Source organism: Sycon ciliatum, chromosome 1 (genome assembly GCF_964019385.1).
Source record: "Sycon ciliatum chromosome 1, ocSycCili1.1, whole genome shotgun sequence".
Taxonomy (NCBI): Eukaryota; Metazoa; Porifera; class Calcarea; order Leucosolenida; family Sycettidae; genus Sycon; species Sycon ciliatum.
The window spans coordinates 64,303,975-64,329,477 of record NC_088643.1 but is presented as its reverse complement, the minus strand read 5'-3'; the positions used below and the strand labels follow the sequence as shown (position 1 = coordinate 64,329,477).

Genomic DNA, 25,503 nt, shown 5'->3' with positions numbered 1-25,503 from the left:
TGGGATATAATTGGGAAAGAAAGACTTTCCTGCCATGTAATGGAGTTTACGTCGATTACGGAGCACAAAACGTTTACCATGCGTTTTTGTTTCGCTCTGTAAAGAGCACTTAGGGTTCCCTGTAACAAGACGGCAACGTCTGTACTGTAGGGCCTTCCCTATCAAAATAATAAATTCTACTACTACTACTACCATGCCATGGTTTACGTGCAGCAGACTATGAGTCAAATCTGCCTGGCTTGATTAGGTCATGAAAAATAATTATAATTGTTTATCGTCGACGCGTCAGGTTTTCCCCCGAGAAATTTTATTTTATTTTTTATTTTGCATGTATGGCTGTATGGTCACGTCATCAAGTGTTCGCAACCGTTAACCCCTAGTCTAGACATGCCTTTTTCTTCACTTTTCTTTTGAAGCCATTTTGTGCAGCATGAGATAAATCCATGTGATGCAGGTGAATCGCCAGCCTCGAATAACATCTTGCAAGATAATTTTGAGGATACGAATATGGAAAAGTGAAACAACCAACGAAGGACAACAAAGAAAATCAGGCATCTGATAATCAGTCTCTTTCACTTTTCAAGCCCATAGCACCTACATTGTACATGTAATCTGCGGACTTCGCCTTCCAAGATCCACACTGATTTGAGGCCCTATACTAGATCGCAGAACATTTACCGGAACTAAAAAAATAAAATAATTTGGGCCGGAGGTCTAAAATTCGGGGCGGGCCCTGACGAAACAAACAACCCATGTTTTTTTGTACTTGGCCTTATGTACTACATTTGGCTTGCATTAGCAGCAACACCGAATAAGTCCAGGCAGTATCGCACCTGCATACTTGCAAGTACGGGTATGCATTTACGAAGTGCATGCCACAAGTGTTCACCAGTCTGCCAGGATTCAATTACACGGTTGCAAGTGTACCTGGCTACATCACTGTTGTCTTAAAAGTTATGCAATGACTGTGTTGATCGCCACTAACAACCATGTCACTTATCCGGCGGCTAAAGCGACAAACTTTCGCGGCGCGCAAATTTAGCGTTTTCATAAATTGAGCTGGTTCACGATGAGAAACTTTTGCGATTCTATCTCCTCAGCCGGATCTTGTACTGTCTGCAATCAATGTACAGAGAGGTTTGCGGCGATTTATATTCGCGAATATGTGATGGTCGCGAAAATAGCGAAATTTAATCTCTAGCGAAAGTTTCTCACTTTACAGTATCTGGCTCCCTACAACCCCATTCCCTATAGGCCCTGCAGGCTGTGATACAGGTGCATGGGTCGGTGAAGAGCGCAATGCGGTGCGGGTTAGGTGGCCCAGTGAAGCTCCTGAGTTTTACATCCAGCCAAACAAAAAGTAACTAACTTTTCTAACTTTGGAGTTTTCCACATCCGTAGGAACGACACGATCTTTATTAATAAACACAGGATAAAAGCAGGATACTAGCAAGAGATTTTATCTACTCTTGATACTACTATACATGTACATGTAGATGCAGTACACGCAGTACACGCAGCAGCCGTATGCACTCATCCCTGTGCAACAATCTACACTTTAGGACAGGATTGCAGGTGTTCCTGATTTTTTGACAATGATCCGAACAGCAATACATACTTCGAAGTGCCTAATTTGAATTGGATAACATTCGCAAACTAAAAGGACTGTCTCCAGGCCAGCTGGTTTAGACTACCATGTCCAGACTTCATAAAAAATGATTTGTAGTAGCTGACCTTGAAATATACACTGTATGTGAATAGTTGACGAGATGATCAAGGGCACAGTGGGTAAAAATAGCCATATAGGATAATATAACAAAATATACCAGATTCTTGTAGCATGCAAAGAAATTTCCAATTGCACATAGATATTGCTGAAGAATAGCACATTTTAGGAATGAAAACAAATAGTTTCCAGCAGGAGGAAAACCCCAGAAGTATCGTGCAAACATGACGGCACTACCACACTTGCTTCTTTTGCAATTTCCCCGGCGCAGTTCTTTTGCGTCCCTTGCTGACTGTCACAGTGGCAAAGCCATGCTGTCCGTGCGCCAACTGCTTATCCAGTTGGTCCCTATTCCCACTCCTGGCAGCACTATCAGCAGTGGGAGCTGGTCTACTGCCTGCGGCACCAGCCGGATCTTCCTGTGGGGCAGCTGTAGCCGTGGAAGCAGTTGGACGGAATGGAGTCTTCGCTTTGGATTCTGGCTCGGCCCAGCGTCGAGCAGTACCGCCATAGTTCTCAATGGTGTTCATCTTCCGCAAGAGAGACCTGAACAGAAAGGAAAACACTGCTGGTTAGCCGTGTTTCTTGTGACAAAGAAATACAACGGAGAAAAGGTACACCAAACTCCACAGGCCTAATCAACTACTTCGGAGTACATTCAGGATGAGTGGAAGATTAATCCAACTCCACAACAGTGTGTTTACCGCCATATTGCCAGGTGTGTCTTTACCACCATATTTATCAACCACAACAGTACATGCTGAAAATACAAGTACAGCAAGGCCCAACCAGTGTAGTCTCATTGCGCTACTTACGTAATCTTGGTCTTGGTATCTTTCAAGTCGCCATGCACACCCATACCCGGGGATTCCTTGCCAGTGCCCTGCTGCTGTAGCAATAACATTGTGTTGTGACAGAAAACATGCAGTGTCAGACATACGAATCAAAGCAGTATACGCGAGTAGGAAGACAATGGCGACATTGAGGCTGCAGCTTTCGCCAAAAACAGCTTCAACAACAATGTTATCAACAGAGCGTTCACAAGATAACTGCATAGCGAGTAAGGGTACGTTGGTCAATCCAGATTTCAGATTCACTGGAGCAGTTGAAACAGCTGACTCAGACAGGCATAACACATTAAAAAACCCGTTCACTCAACACCCGCTTAAAAGTATCTAAGTGGCAGGAGAAATTCTCAGCTGTTGGCTCTGATGAGGCCCGACTAACTGTTATGTGGAGAATGCTCAAACTCTATTTTTTCATTCGACAGCGTGTGCTGATAGCTATGTGAGTGTGGAGACATGCTTGCCTGTTTCAAACCCATGCAGCATGACCATGTCTGGCAGTGTTGAGCACTCTTCACTGGAGTAGTAATCTGTGTGCGTGCTTCGAATGATGTAAGAGCACGAAAACTATGTTTCGTTCGTTTTGCACACTGTTCGCTCCAGCCCTGGAAACAAACAAATACTGCAATTGAATTCACCGTGGCCCTAGTCCTTACTGGTATGTCAAAGGTAATCGGAAAGCGCATGGAGAATGCACCATGTGAGAAGATGATAACAATGTTGTTCTGCAAGCACACACAAATGTATCCACAAACACAAACACACAAGCACATAAGCCAGAGTGTGCTATGCCGTAGCTGGTCTGGTCCACGGCTGACATTTTTGTGTCGAGGTAAACTTTTTTTCAGAACGCATGACGCATGTCATACAAAGCACATGCAAAGTGCCGACCTTAATCGCGAGTTCGTGTTCGGCTGTTGGAATTTTTTAAAACTTTTTCTCCCCCTGCTGTAGCTTTTTATTGTAGCAAAAGTTTAGCAGGTGTGAAACCTGACCATGAAAAAAAGCTAACGCGACCATGGACTTGTACTGCACGCCACCTCGTACGGACGGTATGAATCACGATGTCCGAAAAATCGACATGAATTTTAATAAAATAGAAAGGTGAAGAAAGGAAAAGGACAAAATGTTACGAGTTATGACAAACTGTCCACCAACGTAACCAGATCTTATACAGTCAGCGAGTGCGACAAAATGGCACAAAACTGACAAGGAGTACTGAGACGTTCCGAGTTCAAATAGAAAGGTGTTAGAAATACCATCAAGATACAAGTGCACTAAAACCACTAGCGGAAACGCAAAAAGGTAACAAGATTACGTAACCAAAGGTGAGAAGGCACTGAACGAAGTGTCAACCTACGAATACAACTTCAGTGCAACAACGTGCTCTTTCTGCTTACAAGCTTAAAAAAAGTTGTAAGCAGAAAGAGCACGTTGTTGCACTGAAGTTGTATTCGTAGGTTGACACTTCGTTCAGTGCCTTCTCACCTTTGGTTACGTAATCTTGTTACCTTTTCGCGTTTCCTCTAGTGGTTTTAGTGCACTTGTATCTTGATCAATTTTTTTTAAATCTTGAAGGACGCTTCACGCAGCTTCATTATACTTGAATCGTTTGCAGGCAACCTGCATCTTGATGTTATTTCTAACGCCTTTCTATTTACAGTACTTAACTTCAGTTTCTTTGGTTGTATCCTTTAATTTTAATAACAAAAACAATACTGCTATGGGCCAAACAAGCTGAGTTGCATACCGTGTTATCTCTAATATAAGCACGGTCCTTTAATTTTTTCAATGTACCTCCGCCCCGTGCTATTAATGGAGACGTTCCTTTATTGGAGACTGTTCCATTATTATTTCAACCTCATTTCAGAGGCATGTTGCCATGCCAAATTCATGTCAGACACACACATTTCAGGGTTTTTTTTCCGCCGGTACTGCATTTTAGAGATAATACGGTACGTGCATTTTTACCAGGTACCGATAGACAGTGTGCTTATAATGGAGACTGACCACTTTATTTTTTGAATGCCGACCCAAGGTGTTCTAATATTGGAGACGTGCTATTATTGGAGACTGTGCTTATATTAGAGATAATACGGTATTCTGTTTGTGAACTCTTGCATGCACGCATAGATACTTAAAGTAGTGATAGAGAAGGTGCTAAACGGTTAGACAATATTGTATGTTCCACAGTCCTGCGCTCCAAGGATCATGATCATATACAGCAGCACCATATCAAGCGTAACCATGGTTGTTGCCATGGCAACAAGAGCCAGAATCGCTCTGTCCAGAACCATTTTCATGAGAATGATGCCGATCACGACACTAATTTACAGTACAGCTGAAGTACTCCCATTCAAACTGAAACACTCCAGACATACCAAAATACGAAAGGAATTCCAATACAGCGATGACTGGGTACGAGGTCAACGGCGCAGATACACCGAAAAGCAACTAGGCTAGCCAGTACATCGGGAAACGGCCCGATTAGCATAGAGTTGCATCTCTGAGAATCACAGTTGTTTTTGAGTAAGTGTGCAATTTACGAAATCAATGGCACTGAACATAGATTTCCTGTATTAGACATGGCCAGCCAGTTATGGAGGCAGCGTCCTTATCGAGGTTGAGTATATTGTCCAAGGAACGAAAAGTGAGGGCAATGTGCTAACACCCTGATTACAACTATTCGAGTCGCTTGTCAACACAAGCGGGTCAATTTTTGGAAACCCCTTATCAAAGTTGAAATGAAAAGGAAGATGATGTGAGCCGCAATCAGCGAAAACGACCCTTAGAGGTTTCGTAATTTTTTCAAGAAAAATGTCGATTTGTGACGTTCAACGATTTTTTGATCGCGCTGTTTACGAGTTCTTCTTGATCTCCTTGCTTGGATTTATTTGAAGTTAGTTGAAGTGGTGTCGAGTGGCGACTCGAGTGTTCCTTGATCTTGTTGCGATGGCTGCGGACGCCAGAGCTGTTTGCAGAGCACACGCGGCAGTCATTGTGTACAGCTAGCTCCAGCCTGGTGGGGAGTGGATGCTGAAGTAGCCGCTGAAGTTCAGAGTGAGGATGAGACGTTCTTTGGTTCCGACATCGATGTCGACAGCGAGGCGGAATCGCAGCCGTCATCTCCTGCTGCGTTGCGGCTCAAGGTGGTCGATGACTCGTCAGAGTCGGAAGATGAGGAGTCATCACCTGAGATAAATCTGAGTCTGGGGCTAGTGACGGCAGCGACGTCGTGTCGTCACCTGCGCAGGAAGAAATGGAAGACATTGCGGAACGACTCCACGCAGGATGCAGCTGCAAATAAGTCGATCATGTCTCCGCACTCTTCCGCTATTCTTTGTCATTCTAGCTGCTTACTGGCAATACTGCGCTATTTCAAAGGTATTCAAGCTGCCTACCCACCTAAAAATGCTGAATATTTATTGTACACATACATCGTATACATACATTGCACCAATTTGGAGTACATCTTGTATATTGGTGTATACACCCGTTTTGAATCGGAATATTGAACTTTTTCTTGGCTGAGGTCCTTCAGTAGATAGATGTGTTTCAACAAATTTCTAACCAAAAAGGAATTTTGAAAAATTTGACCCTAAGGGCTGTTTTCGCTGGTTGAGGCCCATGTTGCTTTTTCTTGAAATCTTTTCCAACTTGCTAGCATACATTGCAGCTTGCATATAACAAAGTAGCTACGGAGCATCTAAACATTGTAATAATTATTAGAACGTAGCAGAAGTGTATACTGATTCCTGTACGTTGCAATGCCTGTATGGAGGTTATGCGAATGACTTCATGTGTGGATTTTCTAATGGGCACCATGTATGCAGCGTGAGTTGCTAAGGCAAATACTTAGGTGTTGTCCGGTAGTTTTCGTATCAGTCTGGGTCGGTAATGCCATTACCGGTATGTTTCCCGCGACCACCAACGGGAGGAGATTGCTTGTAATGGCAAGGGTGTATCACTGCTAGTCGGCTGCTTCTGCTAAGCTGCAGCCTAGAGTAGTAACGGAGGTGGATGGTAGCATTGTTGGCACACATACTCATACTTACATGTCGGACACAGCGCAGTGACACGTGATTGCTCAATGCCAGGCAGATGGGCTGGAAGGCTGGAGCATGGCTCATTGGTGATACATGCCGGGGCAGGAGCCACGACCTGAATGCAAGAGAGACAGGTCACAGAACTCGTGAGAATACAGCAAGCTAAGTATCATGCTTGCACATGTACATTGCACATGGGCGCAAGGGTGCGTGCAATCATGCCAATTGCAAGTGCTACACCAGATTCGATTTCATCTAAAACCGGTTCCTTCAACAGTCCACAGCATAGCCCCCCAACCAATGCCGACTCACCACCGCCTCTGCCTTCCTTGATTGGCTTGATCAAAGACAACGCCTCCCGTGCGATCGAGCAAGACGCGGATACTCCCACTCGGGGTGTAGCAACACCCGTGAAAGATGGAGGGGCAAAACATAGCCAACATGGTCGGATCATCACATTGACCGCTCAAACAGGGCTACATTGAAAACAAGGCACAAAGAAAATAGCAGGTACAGGTTAACAGCAAGGAACAAGTACATGAATTGCTAGTCGTACAAGAGAAGAACTAATACTTGATGTACTCAGTAACTTTACGAGTCAGTAATGATGCACTCGTGCGCGAAAAAAATATCAATGGGCCTAGGCTAAAAGGGCATTGGATTGAAGATTAAGTTAATTAACAGAAGGTCAGTTCTGCTATCTTTCGGCAAGAAAAGGAACACATTCACACGAGCTTCACCCATCCACGCACTGACCCGCCCAGTCACCCATTCACCCAGGCAAGCACACTTATGTGCAGTGCCCCCCCCCCCCCCACACACACACAAGGAAGGCATCACAGGGTGGGTACTGGCCTCGTAGGCATATGTGCTCATACCACCATCTTTAGAGAAAGACGTGTACACAGCTATACTGCCATTCGGATAGCTGATATGTAGAAGCTAAGGAAGTACTGTATTCAACTCCGTATACAACATCCCACTCAGTAATACCAATTCCCATTGAATCTGGTCGAAGAGAAGGAAGAAGAAAACAAGCTGACCACTCGACATACCGCCACGTACCAAGCACTTTTAAAAAAGGAGCACTTCTACACACAACTGTCTCAGACGGAAGAGAACAAAGTAGGAGAGAGAGAGAGAGAGAGAGAGGCAGAGGGAGAAGGAGAGAGAGAGAGAGGCAGAGGGAGAAGGAGAGAGAGAGAGAGGCAGAGGGAGAAGGAGAGAGAGAGAGAGAGAGAGAGGGGGGGGGGGCAAGATGACATGGCAATCGGCATCTAGTGGAAGGATACAAGCAGCAGCTAGTTCCATCAGAGAACCGCGCAGCGAATAACTCTCCCGAGTTGTAGTGACGGATGAATGGCTTAGGATAGTCACGTGACAGCTGAATGGCAGTACAGGAAAGGAGAAGTAGAGATGAGTGACTGCAAGGACAAGTGGCATGTGCTATGAATACAAATGCCTAATACTGGTGGCTGGACTAACACGAATCAAGCAGAAGCTGGTGTGCTGGTATAAGAGCTTGCAGGATTTCGAGTGTAGGGTGTGATGCAGACAGGTTATGTAATGCTTGTTCACACTTGCACACTCTTGGTTATGGACTCTAGCTGATATACATTCTAAAGTACAAATACACAGCAGCAGCAGCAGCAGCAACAGTGCAAACCGAGTAATTATGTCATTGTAGTACCTTGCCGTGTAGCATGTCCGTGAGAAGAGATAACGGTGCAACTGCACCACTAGCGGCAGCTACTAGGCGATTCTTCGGTAACCGTGGCAATGCAATGGGTTCACTGGGTGGCAGGGCAAGGCTCAGGTGACGCGAATGCTCAAGGCCAAGCACATTCTGACTAGGGATCGCAGAGGTAGTGTTGCGTCGCATTCGTTCGCTTTGCGTGCTGACCAGGGATAGCATGGACGGTGTAGCCTCGGTACTGGTGTCCACTTGACACAGGGGATTAGTCCGCCGCTCGCTTTCTCTCGAGTCCACACTCGGATCAACTGAAGCGACGGACACAGGAGAGGTTCGGACCTGGCCATCACGTTCAATCGTTGGTAGCTTCGCCATAGCCCGTGCTCCCAGGTCATGTGGCTGATCAACGCCAGTCGCGACTCCCAGCTTGCGCTTGACAGCAGACTTCTGTCGCGCTGACGCCGTCGGCACCATGCCTTGTGCCACACTGGTGAGAGTAGGGGCGTGAATTGATGGCAAGACCTACAAAAGAGGTGCACACACACGACACACACAACACACACACACACACACACGCATGCGCGCGCGCACACACACACACACACACACACACACACACACACACACACACGCACACACAGCCGTGCAATACAACTCAGCACACTAAGGTCACATGCACAACAACAGTATTGTGCGAACTGAACACTCTTTGCAGGCCTCCGAGCGCCAATGCCCTTTTTGCTGCATTACAGCCTGTACGGTTCCTGTCCATATGCACTGTCATACTGTTTTCTACGAGCACAAATGTCAGCAGCAAGTACATGTAATATTTAGGCCTCAGAGGCTCAGGTTATTGATATACAGTACACAAACACCAAAAAGTAAAAAACTGAGATCTAAAAAAGAGAAAAAAGAAAGAAAAAGGAAGATACTAAGAATGCCACATACTGGTAATTCGCTTGCAGTCTCCGGTGCGGGCTGAGCGCTTGCTTTTCGCCGTGGATTCTCCTGCTGATCCTGATCTTCATGCTTCAAGCTTGGCAAGATCAGAAGTGACCCACCCAGAGTATCGGAATACGACCTTCTGCGGTCAGACCTGGCTGCTTCTGTATACACACAGCGCGCGGCGCACACATACACAGACACACACACCTTAGTCGGACCTTCTAAACATCTAGAAAGCGAAAACACGGAACCACAAAGGTGCTGCACTGTACATGTATACTTCATCGGCCAAGGTGGGAACGTACATGTTTCACAGCTCTCACAATGCAAAAGAAATGTCTGCCTGATTGTATTCCGCAGCTGGACCAGATACCTAAATGCACCGGTACCCGTTGCTATACACAACTCCATTTGTAGAGGGCAACGATCAACAGTCAGCAATGTAAGAAACAGATCAAACTGCGAAATGTGAAAGTTCAAGCAGCGACATTGCGGACCAATGAACGGAGGACTAGCGGGACGTACTCTTCTCAGGGTCCGCGTCAGCCATAACCCAGCCTTTCGGCGAGCGTGCTTGACCGGCCAGGGAGAATGACACAGTCTTCCCTTTCTTCACTGCAACAGCAAAGGCAAGAACAAACAGATACGCAACATGGCAAGGAACTGCTCAGACATGCTACAGACATGCTACAGAACAATAACAGTTGCAATGGCGGACTACTTGCTCAACTTGCATCCACTGGCAATGGCCATAAGCAAAGAGAACAAAACTGTGATAGCTGCTGGCCCAAAAACCAATACTATGGTGACCACGAACAATGCAGATCAAAGATTTGCAACTCACATATATCATTCAAGTGCAACAGTCAATCGCAGCAGTACATACTGTAGGACCACAGTTTGCGTCACAATGTGCGTACGCCTAGAAGCTGCAAGGCACTGCGAGTACGTAAAGCACGCAGGCTCGGTTCGGAAATAGTCCGAAAAGTCATTCACATACAAACAAATGCAGCACAATGGGAACACAGTGCTACTGCTCCCCACTGCCTAAAGCTACGAGATTCCCAGAGATAGGATTGCATCATTTCACTCTCTTTCTGTCATGACAATAGAAACAGGGCTAACTCACAAGCATAAAAGCTAACTGGTCCAGTTTTCCCCTTTCGCATGTGTTCGCGCATGATGAGCCTAAAATAAAACACCACAAACACCACAAGAAGAATGTGCATATCGGTACATGTCCACCAAAATCTGAAGTCCGAATACGTTAGCAGGAACACCACCATCATTGCTGCTGCTGTTGCTGCTGCTGTTGCTGCTGCTGTTGTTGTGGTTGTTGTTGTTGTTGTTGTTGTTGTTGTTGTTGTTGCTGTCTTCATCTTCGCCTTCATCGCTATCATTATCAAAAAGCCTCTTTTACGGGCAATCATACTAATCATCATCCTCACCATCATTGTAACAAATGTAATACTCGCGATGTGTTTGGTGGTCGATATGAATCTGTTGTCAACCGATAAAAAAGGTCAATAATGAAAAATATAGGAGAAAAAGACATGGACGCGAAATGTGTTTCGAAAGAAATCGGGCGTCACCACCGGGCGGACATTTTGAAGTAGTCTGGCACCCAGACGAGGAAAAAACTGGCCCTTGTGAAGAAGAACAGATCAGCCACCCATTAGTGATGGAGGTTTGAGCTTTCATAAAAAAAGATCCATAAAAGAAGAAGGATTTTTTTCTTTACACTATTTCTTCCTATTTTCATCATTTTATTGCACATTGTCTCCACCGTTTTACATTGCATGAATAAAGTATACACAAATTAATGTGGATTCTGCTTGTCTTATTGATTGCGGTTATCATAAAATAAGAGTGCAAAAAACTCGCTCAATTTGAACTTGAAATGCAAAAGAAGTCCGAAGGTCAAGAAATTTGAGAACGCAACATGTTTTTAGACGTTGTGTGAACACGACCACCACGGTTCTGTGTCGTGCTGTCGCTTGGATGTGGTGTGAGCACGTCTTTAGAGGTCACACGTTTCTGTGGCGTCCAATAGGTTACAAATGCATAATGCATTTCTCCCAGGTCAGGCATGATATTTTTCCAAATAATGTTCTACTTGTGCATTTCATGGGCCACAGCCAGCTAAAACATGTCTTAGAGCGAAATTTTCAAATTTTTATTCCAGAAAATTGTCACTTTGCCTCACCAGCTGCCTCTAAACTACAGTCCATTTCAAAACTATAGACGCGTAGGGTTTTTGAAATATTTCAAATTTGGCTGGAACCTTTTGAGAATAGTTTTCGGAATATTGCTCAGGACCGCTCCACAATTACTCTCATATAGTTTCTAAGCGATTGGATAACAGACGCCCAATTTGGAAAAAATTATGCACGAAGTGATCACAGATTTTATGTGGTATAGATGCTGGCATAACGGTTTTTGCCTAGGTACGCGTCTATAGTTTTGAAATGGACTGTAGACCGTCAAACAAGTCTGACAATGAAGTTTAACAAGACGCTATCTTGCCACTGGTTGATGAGTGAACAACAGGGTGAATGCACTCGAAAGAAACAATTCTTCATTCCGTCATGTCTCAAAATAATTATGAAACCCCAAAGACATGTTGACATGTTTTAGCTGACCGCGGCCCATTTTGGCCTACGTAAGTCAGGAGAAGGATACGCGCTGGAAGTACGAGCAGCGAGTTCGGGGCATCGAACATGCCTCATTTGTGCCGGAAGTTTTTTTTACTACTGGAGGCATGGGTCAGTATGACGTAATTTTATGTAAACCAAAACTTTGCCTGCACACCCTCTTCATACCGTATGAGTCATATTTTCCTCTGTGCCTTTGGCCCAGTAATATTATTACTCAGTATTTACCGATGGGGTGATCTACTGTATAGCAGGAAATTTTCGGAAGGTATTTATTATCGTACGATTTCGTACACAGCCTCTTTTGTACTAAAATTAATTCCGTTCTAAAATTTGTCCCTGTGAAGTTATGTACACTATACATGCGAACACGTGCATTTGCATTCAGCACTGTACGAAAATAAAATCCGTACGAAAGGTCGAAAATCGGCTTTGTCCGAAAATATTTCCGTCCGAAAATTTCCTGCTATTATATCTTATCCCGCTAAAAAAATGAATGGCGGGAAAATGATGCAAACATCCCAATGTGTGAAGTCATGATGTGAGAGCCAAAGTAAAAAGACAACCCAAATTAGGCAATGAATAACTACTGCGCCGCTGCACTGCTGCATGCAGCGAGAACAGCTGCACTGCTGCATGCTGCACTACTGCACTGCTGTACTAGTACTACTGCACTGCTGCACCATACTACTCCACTGCTGTTTTGCACTATTGTAACGTTGCACTGCTGCACTGAACTGCTGTACTGCACTGCTGCACCCGGGGTACCCATATTGGCCATCCTGGACTGGAGTGCAAGATTACCGTTTTTCAATACTCTCTGGTGTACACAGTTCAGTGTGCTGTGCACAGTTGTATGCGGTTTGGGAGGGTACACAGTTGTATTCATTATTGTAGATCACTGTGGGAGAATAGGGACCTTTCGCATCTGCTGCGAATCAAATGCGAAACGAAAGTTTGATTCGGCTCGTCCTCGTTTCGTTGAAAACAGATTCAGGTTTCGCAAGTCGTCATGGCAACTACGAATACGACCGGTAGCTTGGCGTACGCCTGTTTACACACACGTGCATGGATGATGGAATCAAGGGGAAAAATGTGTACCTAGTACCTGGCGGATTCGGAGCGCGCCACGAATGAAGAGGCTTCCATTCGTGAAAACGAGTTCTCTGCAGGGACTCTGACGAATCCTCAAACCCAGGTGACGAAATCAAAATCAGCATTCGTTTCGTATCCGTATGCGTGGTGCGAAAGGTCCCTAATGTACAAAGGCTGTGTTTTACATGAGACATTTTGAGTTCAGCCCGGGTTGAAAGTCTGTACGATAGACAAAATAGGTGAGCGTTTACATGAAGACAGTTGACCCGGGTCAAATACTGATATGCTGCCAAAAGTCCACTTCTAGAGTCCTGTATGGTCACGTCAAGAGTACATAACCCCCCCAAGAGTGTGCAACTCCCACATACCCTGCTGTCCCGACAGAATTTCAAGTTGACGTCATTATTTATGACGCAATGCTCCTTGCACCAGTGATTTACAACATGTGTACGGGTGTCAACGCATCACACGTTTTTCTTTGCAATAATTTGTACAGGATCGATCGGCTTCGGTCAACCACAGGTTCCGGATTCGTCTGATAATCCGCGTATCCGTGCATTCGTGCATTGCATCATCAAAATGACGTCAACTTGAAATTCTGTCGGGACAGCACCCATAGTGGAGTTGCACACTCTGGGGGGTTATGTACTCTTGGTCACGTGAATACTTTCGCGCAAAATTTGCATGTGCAGTGCTATTCAAACCTGGCGCGAGATACGCACAGAAGTACGTTCGTACGATTTTCTAGCCCCGGGTTGATTTCAACTCTCTCCCCCCCCCCCCCCCCCGGCGAAATTTCAACCCGGGTCAAGCGCAATGCGTCATGTAAACGCGCCATTCGTTTTGTGTACATGGCGGGTTGAAACGCCTCATGTAAACCCAGCCAAAGTTGTATTCTTGGGTCCGCTCCTGCTGCAGCACCTGCTGTTTGGGCTGAGCTAGTGGTTGCGGAAGCTGTGTTCATGTCATGTGCCTGTTGGCAGGTCGTTGCTAGGATTAGACCAATCAGAGAAGCACCGTACCCATTATGAATGACCCTCTAGTACGCACGTACTATGGAGGAGTATGCGCACTACCTGCGGTTTCCTGCTTGCCGCGCAGTATATGAACGTACGGTAAAATCCATAAACTGAATGGCAAGAAGGAAACTACAGGTAGTACGCATGATCCATAACACGCACGCAGAGAAGAGAGACATATTGCAAAAGGAGAAACCTTATGCTAAAGGATATACGCGAGAAAGCCGACACAAAACTTCACTTACACCAACCATTGTCTACGTGCAACTGTTATAACAACTCTTACTCACCAAGGTGTTTTGAATCGCAGCATAATGGCCATCACCGGACATCGGAATGCCCAGAGTTTGACCAGCTATAGCAGGCCATCGTCGAATCAACAAAGAGGAATGGCATCAGTGCTTGACCAGCAGTTAAGCCCCTCGACGATCAGTCAGCCACCTCAGCAAGTTAGTCCAAATGAGGAGCTAATCATTCCTGGTTTGCCGGAATTGTCTTCTGCCGAAGTCGAGGAAGTTTTCGCGTCACTGGATGACGAACTTCTGCCACTGCCAATGAGCACTGCCCAGTCTGCAGATCCTCCCAAGCCGATAATTATCAACATGGCTGGAGCCAACTTGTCCGGTGCCTCTTTCACAATTAATATCACAAAATGACTGTAAGAAGGCGAATAAAGTCTGTGATGCCAAACTTGTTGTCGCTCCTTTTGTGGTGTATTTGAAACTAAAGGATGGTACAGATACCCTTTTTGGGGTGCAGTCTCTACAACTAGGCACGTGGCATGTATAAATAGAATAAACACATCTGTCTTGTGTTTATGGGAATATAAACACTGCTATAAAAACCTCGGCTGCGCCTCGGTTTTTATAGCAGTGTTTATATTCCCATAAACACTATGACATCGGTGTTTATTCTATACATAAACACTACGACATCGGTGTTTATTCTATACTTATCCCATAGTACGGTACAAAATCCCTGTTTCAGCCAATCAGCAGCCTTCCTCAGCGGGGAATATAGCACGATATTCCCCTCCAATATTCCCCGCTGTATAGCACAGTACACACTTCGTACCACCTTTGACCCCAGACGTTCTGGCATAGCGCCCCCCCCCCCCCCCCCCCCCCCGGCATATAGCACGGAAGGAAGAGCGAGATGGACAAGGCAGATCATACTTTCGATTGACAACCAGTTACATACAGAAGAACCATCAGTCTGCCGATGTTGTTTCGGATGGCCGCATCACTGATCTTCATCAAGTCACTGCCGTGAAGATGCTGATATCCAAACTACCACAAAAGTGCAATCGGCTGTTCCAGCAACCGTTCTTGAGATATGATCCCAAAGACCCTGTTTGGTATACGGCCAAACCTATGGGAAGAACCAGCAAGGCGGCATTAAAGGAAAGGACACGGTGTCTGATGGGATGATAGTGTCCGACTGGCAGGCGGAAGCCGTCCTACTCCTCACTTCAAAGTTGTCTGTAAGTCCAAGCGACTCTTTCAGATACCATGTAAACATTACCAGCCAGAGGATTCAGAATGGTACACAGGCCAAGTGTTTGGTAAAAACAAAATCGATGGCATGATGAAGAAGATGAGCGAAACAGCGCGACGAAGCCAGACCTACACCAACCACAGTGTGCACACCACCGCCATTACGACCTTGGCTAAGCAAAATGTGAGTGCCTACCATCATGCGTACTTCCGGCCATCGGAATGCCCAAAGCCTAGACTCGTACTTGCAGCCAAGCGAGCATGACAAGTTGAAAACTGCTCACCTGTTGGACGTAGACGCCATTGATGAAGCACTGCAGTGCGCGACTCCGGAGGAACTGCAGGCCTTGGAAGAGCCTCAGGCACCTCCCCCGTCAGCTTCTGTCACTACCATTTCATCCACGGTGACGTCGGAGAATAGCGCAAAATTCATATTCTCTGGCAACTGTGAACGATGTGAAGGAACTGCGCTGAAGTTGGCTCGTTTCTGCAATGCAGTGTTCCATTTACAATTTACAATACTCCCATTTCAATCAACTCTTCTATTTCCACTCCTCTATACTTTTCCTTCCTACCCTATGCTTTACCTAAGTTCAAACTAAACTCGGTTTATTTTATATTAGACAGTGCGATGTGGGAATGTAGTTGTGTAGAAGTAAGAGCACGAAGTACGGTACACATGGTGTGTAGGGTCATATGTGATAAGTAGAGTATCACCCTCGTAGCTCGGGTGATACCGTACCCTCATATCAATCCCTTCTGCTTCGCAGTCGGGATTGATATTCGCCGGTATCATCCTCGTACTCATGAGATATTCTTTACGTACCCCCCTCGTACTCATGGGATAACGCATACATACACACATGGTACAGATCGGGCATGATGGCTGATTGCATGCCCGCGTGCGTAGCCCTCGGTCGTGCACCGTAGCCCGCGGGCCTGCGGCCCTTGGGCTACGGTGCACGACCTCGGGCTACGTACTAGGGCATGAATCAGCCATCATGCCCTCCATACCATGTGTGATTATATACTTTTTCATTTCACGGAGAACGCGGAGCGCCCGAACGTGCGCCGCATGATTTTTTATATTTTTTTCATTTTTCACTGTCAACTTGTCCAGGGATCATCACAGTTCAATCATAAAAAGATGACACCCTAGCTTTTGGCCATAAATGGGTCAAAATTGGAGGTTTCTGACAATTTTTTAGGGGTGAAAGTTGGCACTGATGTCCCGAGTTCGAGTACTCTGATTTTCTCCGATCGAATATTCGAGTACTCAGATGGTGAGCCAAGGAAAAAATGTGTAACATGGAAATTGTGGGCACAAGTTATGCGATCGAGTCCACCAACTAAACCAGATTCATGCCGTGGAATGTCTCAGTACTCCTTGTCAGTTTTATGCTAGATTGTGCACGTCTGACTATTCAAAATCTGGTTTAGTTGGTGGACTCGATCGCATAACTTGTGCCCACAATTTCCATGTTACAGAATATTCAAGTATGTACCTTTTTGGACCCTTTTTCAAGATTCAAATTTCGCGGCACTGCACCGTGTGAGATAAAATCACGAAAAATCACCAAATACGGGAGCTCGCCATGCCAGATGTAGAGCCAGCGCTCATCTTTTTATGAATGGACTGTAGGCTGTGATCGATTGGTCGAGTCTGGATCCATCAAATTTTGATCTGAGCAGCCCTGCCCCAGATTAGGGTTGGCAGGGTTTTTTTCTCTGCAAACAAGACACTTGAACAGGCATGTGCTTGGCGGGTAACCATCATTGCAGCAGATGATGCGCACTGGATGCAAGAGTTGAGACACCCCCCCCCCCCCCCCCACCACCACTGGGTGACGGATCCTTACTTGTCAATCATGCGGCGTTTGGCTGCCTTGCGGGCTTCCTTCGATCCGTAGTGGCTGGATGGAGCGATGTCGATCAGCACAGGAGCCAGCTTGGAGGCCTTCTCATTCTCATCCATCCATCGCAAAAGCATGACCTTGCACATGTGAAAATACTGCTGGCAACAGTACTCACCCCTCTGTAGAGACGCATAGCACATAGCACACAGCTTGTGATTTACATGTACATTTCTTTAGTCCTGACGATGGTGGTGAAGAGTTTAAAATTTGTATTTTATCTTGCAATAAATAATAGAGGTTGGAGGCGGATAATAATTTCCAAATGAAGGTAAGTATTAGAGAGATTCTGCTACACGGAACTACGTACCAAACTTCGTGTCAACTGCAGTGAAGGTTGACACGGATTTTTCGTACGTAGCGCCGGTTCTGCTGTGCGTAGCATGCTCTAACTTCCCGCCACATGTACTCTGTGTGCTCAGTTTTCACACGGAGACCTGATCCCGTACCGCGACGAGGTTTCTACACGTACTTTGGTACGTTTTACCGTGTGGCGGAAACTCCCTATTACCGTAAAATCCCGCCAGAGCGCCCCGTCTCTCCCATGCGCCCCTCTCTGATTTCTTGTCAGGGAAGTGAGAATCCTCGTATGACTGTGAAGTGTGATGCTGTATCGCACTGTAGACGCGAGGTCGACCCCAATGGAAATGTACGCAATAGTTCACACCCTCTTGACCAGGGGTCGCACAAATCCTGGGTTTTGATGGGTCTTTCAGGTTTTAGCGTACCGTGTCGTACGGTTTCCTAGGGTACAGCCAATCAGCACTGCTCACGTGGTAGGCTTTATTGAGCGATAAAAGGCCTTGGCCAAATTCGTTGCAAATAAAGCTTGTTCACGTGAGCTCTTATAGCCAATCGCAGCTGCACCAGGTTTGTACGGCGGGACTGACTGCGCATGCCCACGCCTGCGCAGCCAGTCGCCACCGTCCATTCCTGGCACAGTTGCGGTTAGCTTGACCTTACCTTTTTGGACGTGTAGTTACCGCTTGTGATTAGCTTGACCTTACCTCGTTTGCCGTGTAGCTACCTTTCGTACGACCACGTCTGAGATGGATCGACGTCGTCAAGAAAGACTTACAATGCATTAATCTCTCGCTTCTGGATGCTGTGCAATCTGCTTCTAATAGAGCTGCGTGGCTCGAAATTGTCAACAGATGCGGTGACCTCATGCAATGAGTGATATGCGAACTGTCATTATTATTACCTTTTTGTACCTACAAGATTGCTAATATGGAGCCATCTGCAAAAAGATTCCCTGCGGTCAGTGACAAAGAGATCGAGGAATTGTTGGCGGCACGTGTGCCCAAATCAACAAAAGAGACAACAGCATCGTGGATGCGAATGTTTGATGAGAATCTGAAATCGCTGAACATCACCTGTGATCTACGGAAATGCACGAGGGAAGAGCTAAACGATGTGCTATGCCAATGCTATGCATCAATGAAGCGGAAAGATGGCAAGAAGTACCAAGAGCCAGGCTACTACGGGTTTCGAAGTGCAGTGCAGAGGCAACTGCAACAACACGAGCGCCAGTTCAACGTTTTCACGGATCCAGAGTTTGAGAAGTCAAACAACGTGCTGGACGCAGTTCTAAAAAAGAACAAGCGTGATGGACATTGCGCCCCAGTTTTACACAAGGAGCCAGTCTCCGACATAGATCTCGGCAAGATACGGCAGTACTTCAACACTCACAAGTCTGCTGTTGATCTTGCTCTGCACGTGTGATTTTGCCTGACGCTCCACCTTGGTCTTCGCGGACGTGAAGTGCAGGAACGGATTATGAAAGACGACATAGAAATGTGTCAAGACGAGCAGGGTGAATTTGTGCGTTTGCCTGCCGACCTTGCCACGAAAAACTACCAGGGTGGCAAAGGAGCGCCACGACGTGACGCCGGAGCTGGCCGGATCACTGATCAAGAACAAATAATCAGCATCAAGATGATGATGATGATGATAAAGCATCTGCACCCAGACTGCAATAGATTATTCCAGAGAGCACGGCCTAACTACGCTACACGAGACGCGGTATGGTTCTGCACTGCCCCTTTGGGCAAGACCACCCTAACCGGGATGATGCAAGATATACCCAGAGTGGCAGATTTAACAACTACTTACACGAACCATTGCTTGCGGGCCACTGTAGTTTCCATGCTGTCGGCACGAGGTGTGGAGGAGCGCCACATTATGGCAGTGACAGGCCACCGAAATGCCCGGAGACTCTCGAGCTATTCTCGACCAACGGTGGCATGGCAGAGGTCAATGTCAGACATCCTGGATGGGAAAAAGATCGAAGCACCAGTGGACGGTCCACGTAGTATCTCTGCTCCCCTGTTCACCGATGCAGAGGTGGAGTCCATCTTAAACATAGACGACTTGCTGAAGCCGGAGTCGGAGGCGGTGGATGACATTGACTCTCTGTTAGAGACAGCAACGCCTCTGGAGGATCAACTTCCGGCATGCCAGTTTCGCCGGTGCATCTATCACTTTCAATTTTAACTACTACATTTTTGTAGTATATTGTATGACACACCCTCTTGACCAGGGGCCGCACAAACGTGGGTTTTGATGGGTCTGTACAACTCCTGCTCTTGACCTTTGGTGGGTGTACGAGTCGCACGCACAGTTTTCGCAGGGTGAGTACTTTTATGTAGTACCGAATGCGGCACGTAGGACTCGCCCATCCGCCACTCCCCACCTGGACCTACTCGAAGGGTCTACGAGTCGCATGCACAGTTTTCGCAGGGTGAGTACTTTTATGTAGTACCGAATGCGGCAAGTAGGACTCGCCCATCCGCCCCTCCCCACCTGGACCTACTCGAAGGGCCGCGGAGGTAGGGGCACTCTAGCAGGATTTTATGGTAGTTCGCAAGTATGCATGCAAACAGACACATCCAGTCAAATAAGGGGTCGTCGCAACAGCTTTTTGTCATCTCTGAAACGAACATCATTCTTTATGGGGCGAGCCAAAATGGCTAGTCGATCAATACTGTACACTGTACATGTACATGCATGTGATTTTTGTCGTCCAGCCTAGCAAGATGCGTTCATTTCAGAGGGAGGGGAGGGGGTCTGAGCACGGAGTGAACGAAGTTCATTTCAGTGATGACAAAAAAAACGTTCACAACAACCCCAAGGCACTTGTCCTATAGTATCCGAAGGTTTTCGTTTCCTTCTCATCAAGGAAGGGAAAGGAAAGGAAGGGAACGGAAACGTTCGGAAACCATATGACAAGTGCCTTACTGGATTGGATGTGTGTGTTTGCGTGGATACTCGCGAAGTGCCTTATTGGATTGGATGTGTGTGTTTGCGTGGATACTCGCGAACAAATACACACCCTAGTCGCCAATAATAACATTTAACAAAAAATATTAATGTGTGCAGAAAGAGAACGTGTTGGCTTTACAGTTGTTTGGCCCTATCAGTCGTGAATGTGTCACGAAGAGTTCTTGAGGTGTGGTGTGTTCTCCTGCATTCTCCTTGGGCTTTTTTTTGCGTCTATCGCTGTAAGTATTGCTACTGCTGACAATCTCACCTTGACATTATTTTGTTTTTTCTTTATCTCTCATTTAATACACCTCGTTGACTGATGCAGTTTCTCACCTTATTACAGTATTTCGATAAGAAGGAAAGGAAATGTCCAATAAAGATAATAATGTCTTCTTGGCTGGTTGTGCGAGATATCTTTGATGCATGCGTATACTACACACTAGAATAGTTAAAGGGGAAGTATACCCTAAAAATCAAATTTTCACCAGTTGTAGTTTTGTATGCAAAAGTCACTACAAGCGCCGTTTCGTTCTTATGAAAGCACGGATGACGGCGATTGGTCCATATGTTGACGCTGAGTCAACTGGTTTTGGTCCGAAAAGGCTGCGATGCAGCGTTCGGCCCATATTCCCAATCAAACACGGGTGAGTAAGCGGTCACATGCTCATCTGTACACCAGTCGCCTGGTCAGTGGTCACCTTGCCTGAAGGCTACAACTTTCAAACCAAGGTTAAACTCGAGTGACAGGCCGGATCGCTGTAAAAGTGGTATCGTGCAGGCACGGTTACCAGGTGACTAGTGTATGCACGTGATTGCTTACTCACCCGTGTTCGATTGGAAATAAGGGCCGAACGCTGCATCGCAGCCTTTTCGGACCAAAACCAGTCGACTCAGCTTAAGTGACTTTTTGAATACAAAACCCCATCTAGTAGGGCGCAGTCACCCAGTTTCAGTGGAAGTGCGCGAGTTCAATTGGGAATAAAGGAGGAAGGGAGCGTCTCAGCTTCCTCGGACCAAGACCATTCGACTCAGCACCCCGAAGACTACAACTGGTGAAAATTTTATTTTAGGGTATACTTCCCCTTCACAAACACCACTGGGCACTGAGAGATCTGTAAGACAGTAGGGAAAATATACATACGCCTTGAAGTTGATCAATCTCTTCCGTGCTGGGAGCTGGGAGTTTCTGGCCCCTGACAACGGGCCGGTTGGCCACCAGCTCCTTCGGTCCAAATTGCAGCTGGCCGCAAAAATCACAGGTCAGGTTGGCTTTGTTCTTGACCGGCGGCAAGATGTAGCACTTCAACTTCTCGTCATAGACGAAATTGAAGCGCTTCTCAATGGGCTCGGGAGGAGGGACAACCTCGTTGATCTACAATATAGAAAAGCAAGCAGGGAAGGCCGATAGCGGATCAGTTCACCTCAGCTACACTTACACCTTCCAGCAACTAGACGTAGGTGAATGCTGTCAGGGCTGGACAATTCTCCTTCTCGCCTTCAGGCGATCCAAATCCAATCAACACAAAGCTAAATTCAGCATGTGCATGCATGAAAGGTGTTCAAGCCTAACAAGAACCTGAGAACTTCTGAAAACACATGCAAACATGAAACGATAGTTAGAAACCTAGAACGACATCCTCACACGATAGATACATTGCGCAGCTATCACAACTTGACCGTCAGCTAAGCACGTACCTCTTGAGTCTCGCGGCGGTACTGAAGCAAGCTTGGTACGTTTGTGTCAGACATGACCGACATCACGTCCAGGAGAGCCTGGTCATACCCTTCCGGCGTCACAACCACATTCTTGCGAACAAGAGCGAGCAAAGTGTCATCATCACTGTCACTCCACGAACCCAAGCTGCCAACGGATGCCTCAAGTTCGCTACTCTCCACAGCCTCGTCCTCGTCAACAACAGCCATAGCAGCTATCTCTGCTGCATTGCCATCAGGCACTTGACTAGCTTCGGAGGTGGACTCCCTCGCAGTTTGCAAAGCTTCAAGGCGCTCACAAACAGCGGATAGATCTAGCATTCCCAGCTCTGAGCTGTCTTCATTGCAGCCACCTGTTGGAGATCCGAGGGAACTGGGTGGTGCACTAGCTTTGTCAGTGCTTTCTGTACGCAAACTATCACTTGGATCATGGCCACTAGCATTGTCACTGCTACTAGACATTGGCATCGGGGTATCCAGCTCTGATTCATCTTCAATGATCAGCTCAGCGTCCTCATCGATCATGCCGAGGCCCTGGTGGTCTGTTGGGCGTACAACTTTCGCCAGCTTCCTCCTGGGCACGGCGTTTTGACCGGCATTCTCATCGCTGCCCGGTGATGGGTGTTCATCCATTCCGCACGCAGGGGTCGTCGTACTACTGAGGGGAGGTCCCGTGGCTGGACAAGCACATTTCAAGTCGCATTTCCCTGCAGAGAAGAACATCATCCATGGCACACAATGTGACACACTAGTTACACTCCTGACTATGAGCGAGAACAGTAATGCACACCACTGAAATCGTGAACTTTGATTGCCGGGAAGCAGCTCGTAATGTTATCCCCCATCAATACAATCAAATATTGATTGTACCCCAATTTACATGTCACCTGCACATCCTGAAGGACAGTTTAGAGGCTTCAGGAGTGCATAGACCATTGGACGCCCATCGCCAGAGGCGATGATAGCGATGCTACAGCAGAAGCCATAACAGCTTGTGCTGGGATTCCACCATTCAACAGCTTGCAAGGCTGAAGAATTGACCGCCACTATTCAGCCTGGTCTACACCACACAGCTATGAAGTGGCTTTTTTTGGCCAGTGAATCCCTACTTTTTGGTCTTTTTCATTTTTTTTCACGCACATACATCACACCACATACTCCGGCATGCACTGGCTGTTGGTAACCACCCAGGAGAATGAAAGAACAGTCAGGTGAAGTCTGAGAAAGAGAAGAAAGACGTGTGTGACCATAATCGTCGGGAATCGAACCCGCAACCTATCGATTGGAAATCGCTGCACATACCACTGCACCATATGAGTGCATAGACATGAGTAAAGGAGTGAATTCAAGTGTTGGCATCCTCCTCCCCCCCCCCCCCCCCCCCCCCGCAACCACACATAAAAGCACGCGCACAGCACATCTTCTTGACGCTGAGTTGAAGAGTAAGGTCGGAGAAGAGAAGCTCCACACAAAAACCTATTTACTAGTATTTAGTGTGACCTTAGTCCTTAGTACAGTGAAACAGCTGTCTAAGACGACTGCTCTAGGGACTTTCAAAGTGTGCTCTCTGTAACCAGGTGGTCTCCTTATCCAGTGCCATTTGACTGGAAAAAGCATCCCCTGGTCCTGGCTGCAGTGGTCTTCTGGGACAGGTGGTCGCCTTATCCGAGTGGTCGCTTCGACAGGTTTTTCTGTACACTAAGCTTCTCACACCGTACACAATTCTTTGCACTCTGCCATACGGTTTTCATTTCCCTGGCCGTAAAATCAAGGTGGGGGCGCTCTCGTGAGACGGGGCGCTCTCGTGAGACGGGGCGCTCTCGTGAGACGGTGCGCTCTGGTGGTACTTTACGGCAAGCCCAAGCTTAGTCGCCCTGGGCTTACGGTAAGCCCTCCTAGATAAGTCACTCATTAGTTTTAGGTGCAAGCTTACATGATGTGGCAGGCTTGCTCAGTTCACTCAGGCTGAACTAGCCCTACACCAAGACCCCGCGCATATCATACGCTCAAGGCTTATCTTCTTGTGGAAACACAGAATATGGTTTTTTTTGCGAAATGTTCTGTTTCGCAATTTTGCCTCTTGAACCTGCGAGTATTTCGTCATGGATAGTGCAGAGTCGTGGGCAGGGCGATCGCGCATTTTTTAGTTCCTGCTTTTGGCTTCTGTCCAGATATTACCTTCACCTTCTCGGGGAAAGAAGTGAAAACTGGAAAGGCAGCAAGGACGTGATCAGACACTTCTTGGTCCAAATTTATCGTTCACGAATACTTACCATGGTGTTTGTGTGCGATTTGAAAATAAAATGCACGCAGTACTACTTAACTTGCAGTCTCCCACCTGGAGTCTAAATAAATAAGCCAGAGGCCAGCACAAGCCTTGGGCTTATTTTTCTCGTGTAGCCCCCCCCCCCCCCCTCAGTAGTTAGTGAAATCGACACCAAAAGACCAATACTAGAGACTTGATAGCCGCGTGCCGGGGTTTCGTGTTCTTTACAATGTACCGTAGTTCTTTGTTTTTCATGAGGGTCCCTGAACCAATGTGAACGTCCGAAGTCTGCGTTGCGAAACACTTGCATGCAGCACATGGGGCAGCTTGACATTAAGATTTTTACAAAATACGTGTCCGTGGAATGTTGGAATGATTTCAGGAAAGAACTTATCTGATCACACTTCGCATTCTTGATATTGCAGCTAGCTAGCTACAGCACAATAGCTGGCCACCACGCGCCAGTTTGGCTATACCGGAAACAATCAATTTGAGTCCATTCTTTTACTTACCAATCCATCACAGGCTGCAGGGTTCAACATCGCCATGGACTAGAGTACTGGGTAAGTGATAGGCTTTGAATTATTTGAATGTGACCAGATGCAGATCGTTATTATCCGGATAGCATCAATCGTAAATCAAAGGACATAACCTTTATTGTTGAAAAAAGTCAGTAAGGATTGCATGAAACATACTACTGCTACTGCATTCTACTAGCTAGATCAAGAGGGGGCGACACCATTGCACACATTTGCACAGGCACAGCGTATTTCTTCTTGCCGAGTTATCTGTTCACACACAGTGACTTTCTACACTAGCCTATGG

At 46.6% G+C, this 25,503-nt stretch overlaps 1 protein-coding gene and 1 non-coding gene across 3 annotated transcripts; one reads left to right on the top strand and one right to left on the bottom strand.

Moving 5' to 3' along the window:
* Nucleotides 1-1,552: 1,552 nt before the first annotated feature.
* On the bottom strand, nucleotides 1,553-25,503 carry LOC135804841 (uncharacterized). Of its 2 annotated transcripts, none has more exons than XM_065318802.1 (15): nucleotides 25,191-25,503; nucleotides 22,395-23,119; nucleotides 21,841-22,071; nucleotides 17,379-17,554; nucleotides 10,385-10,443; nucleotides 9,781-9,870; nucleotides 9,259-9,416; nucleotides 8,308-8,832; nucleotides 7,910-8,001; nucleotides 7,473-7,545; nucleotides 6,930-7,093; nucleotides 6,627-6,732; nucleotides 3,228-3,296; nucleotides 2,542-2,612; nucleotides 1,553-2,272 (listed from the first exon to the last, which is right to left on the bottom strand). In XM_065318802.1, the coding sequence occupies exons 2-15, from the start codon at nucleotides 23,043-23,045 to the stop codon at nucleotides 1,960-1,962; spliced, it is 2,778 nt and encodes a 925-aa protein (XP_065174874.1). In that variant the 5' UTR covers nucleotides 23,046-23,119; nucleotides 25,191-25,503; the 3' UTR covers nucleotides 1,553-1,959. The 2 variants fall into 2 exon arrangements, with proteins under 2 accessions (XP_065174874.1, XP_065174873.1); XM_065318801.1 differs by having other exon boundaries at nucleotides 2,542-2,615; nucleotides 25,191-25,502.
* On the top strand, nucleotides 5,179-5,298 carry LOC135807244 (U4atac minor spliceosomal RNA). Its single transcript, XR_010551533.1, has one exon. It is a non-coding gene; the product is annotated as a U4atac minor spliceosomal RNA (small nuclear RNA).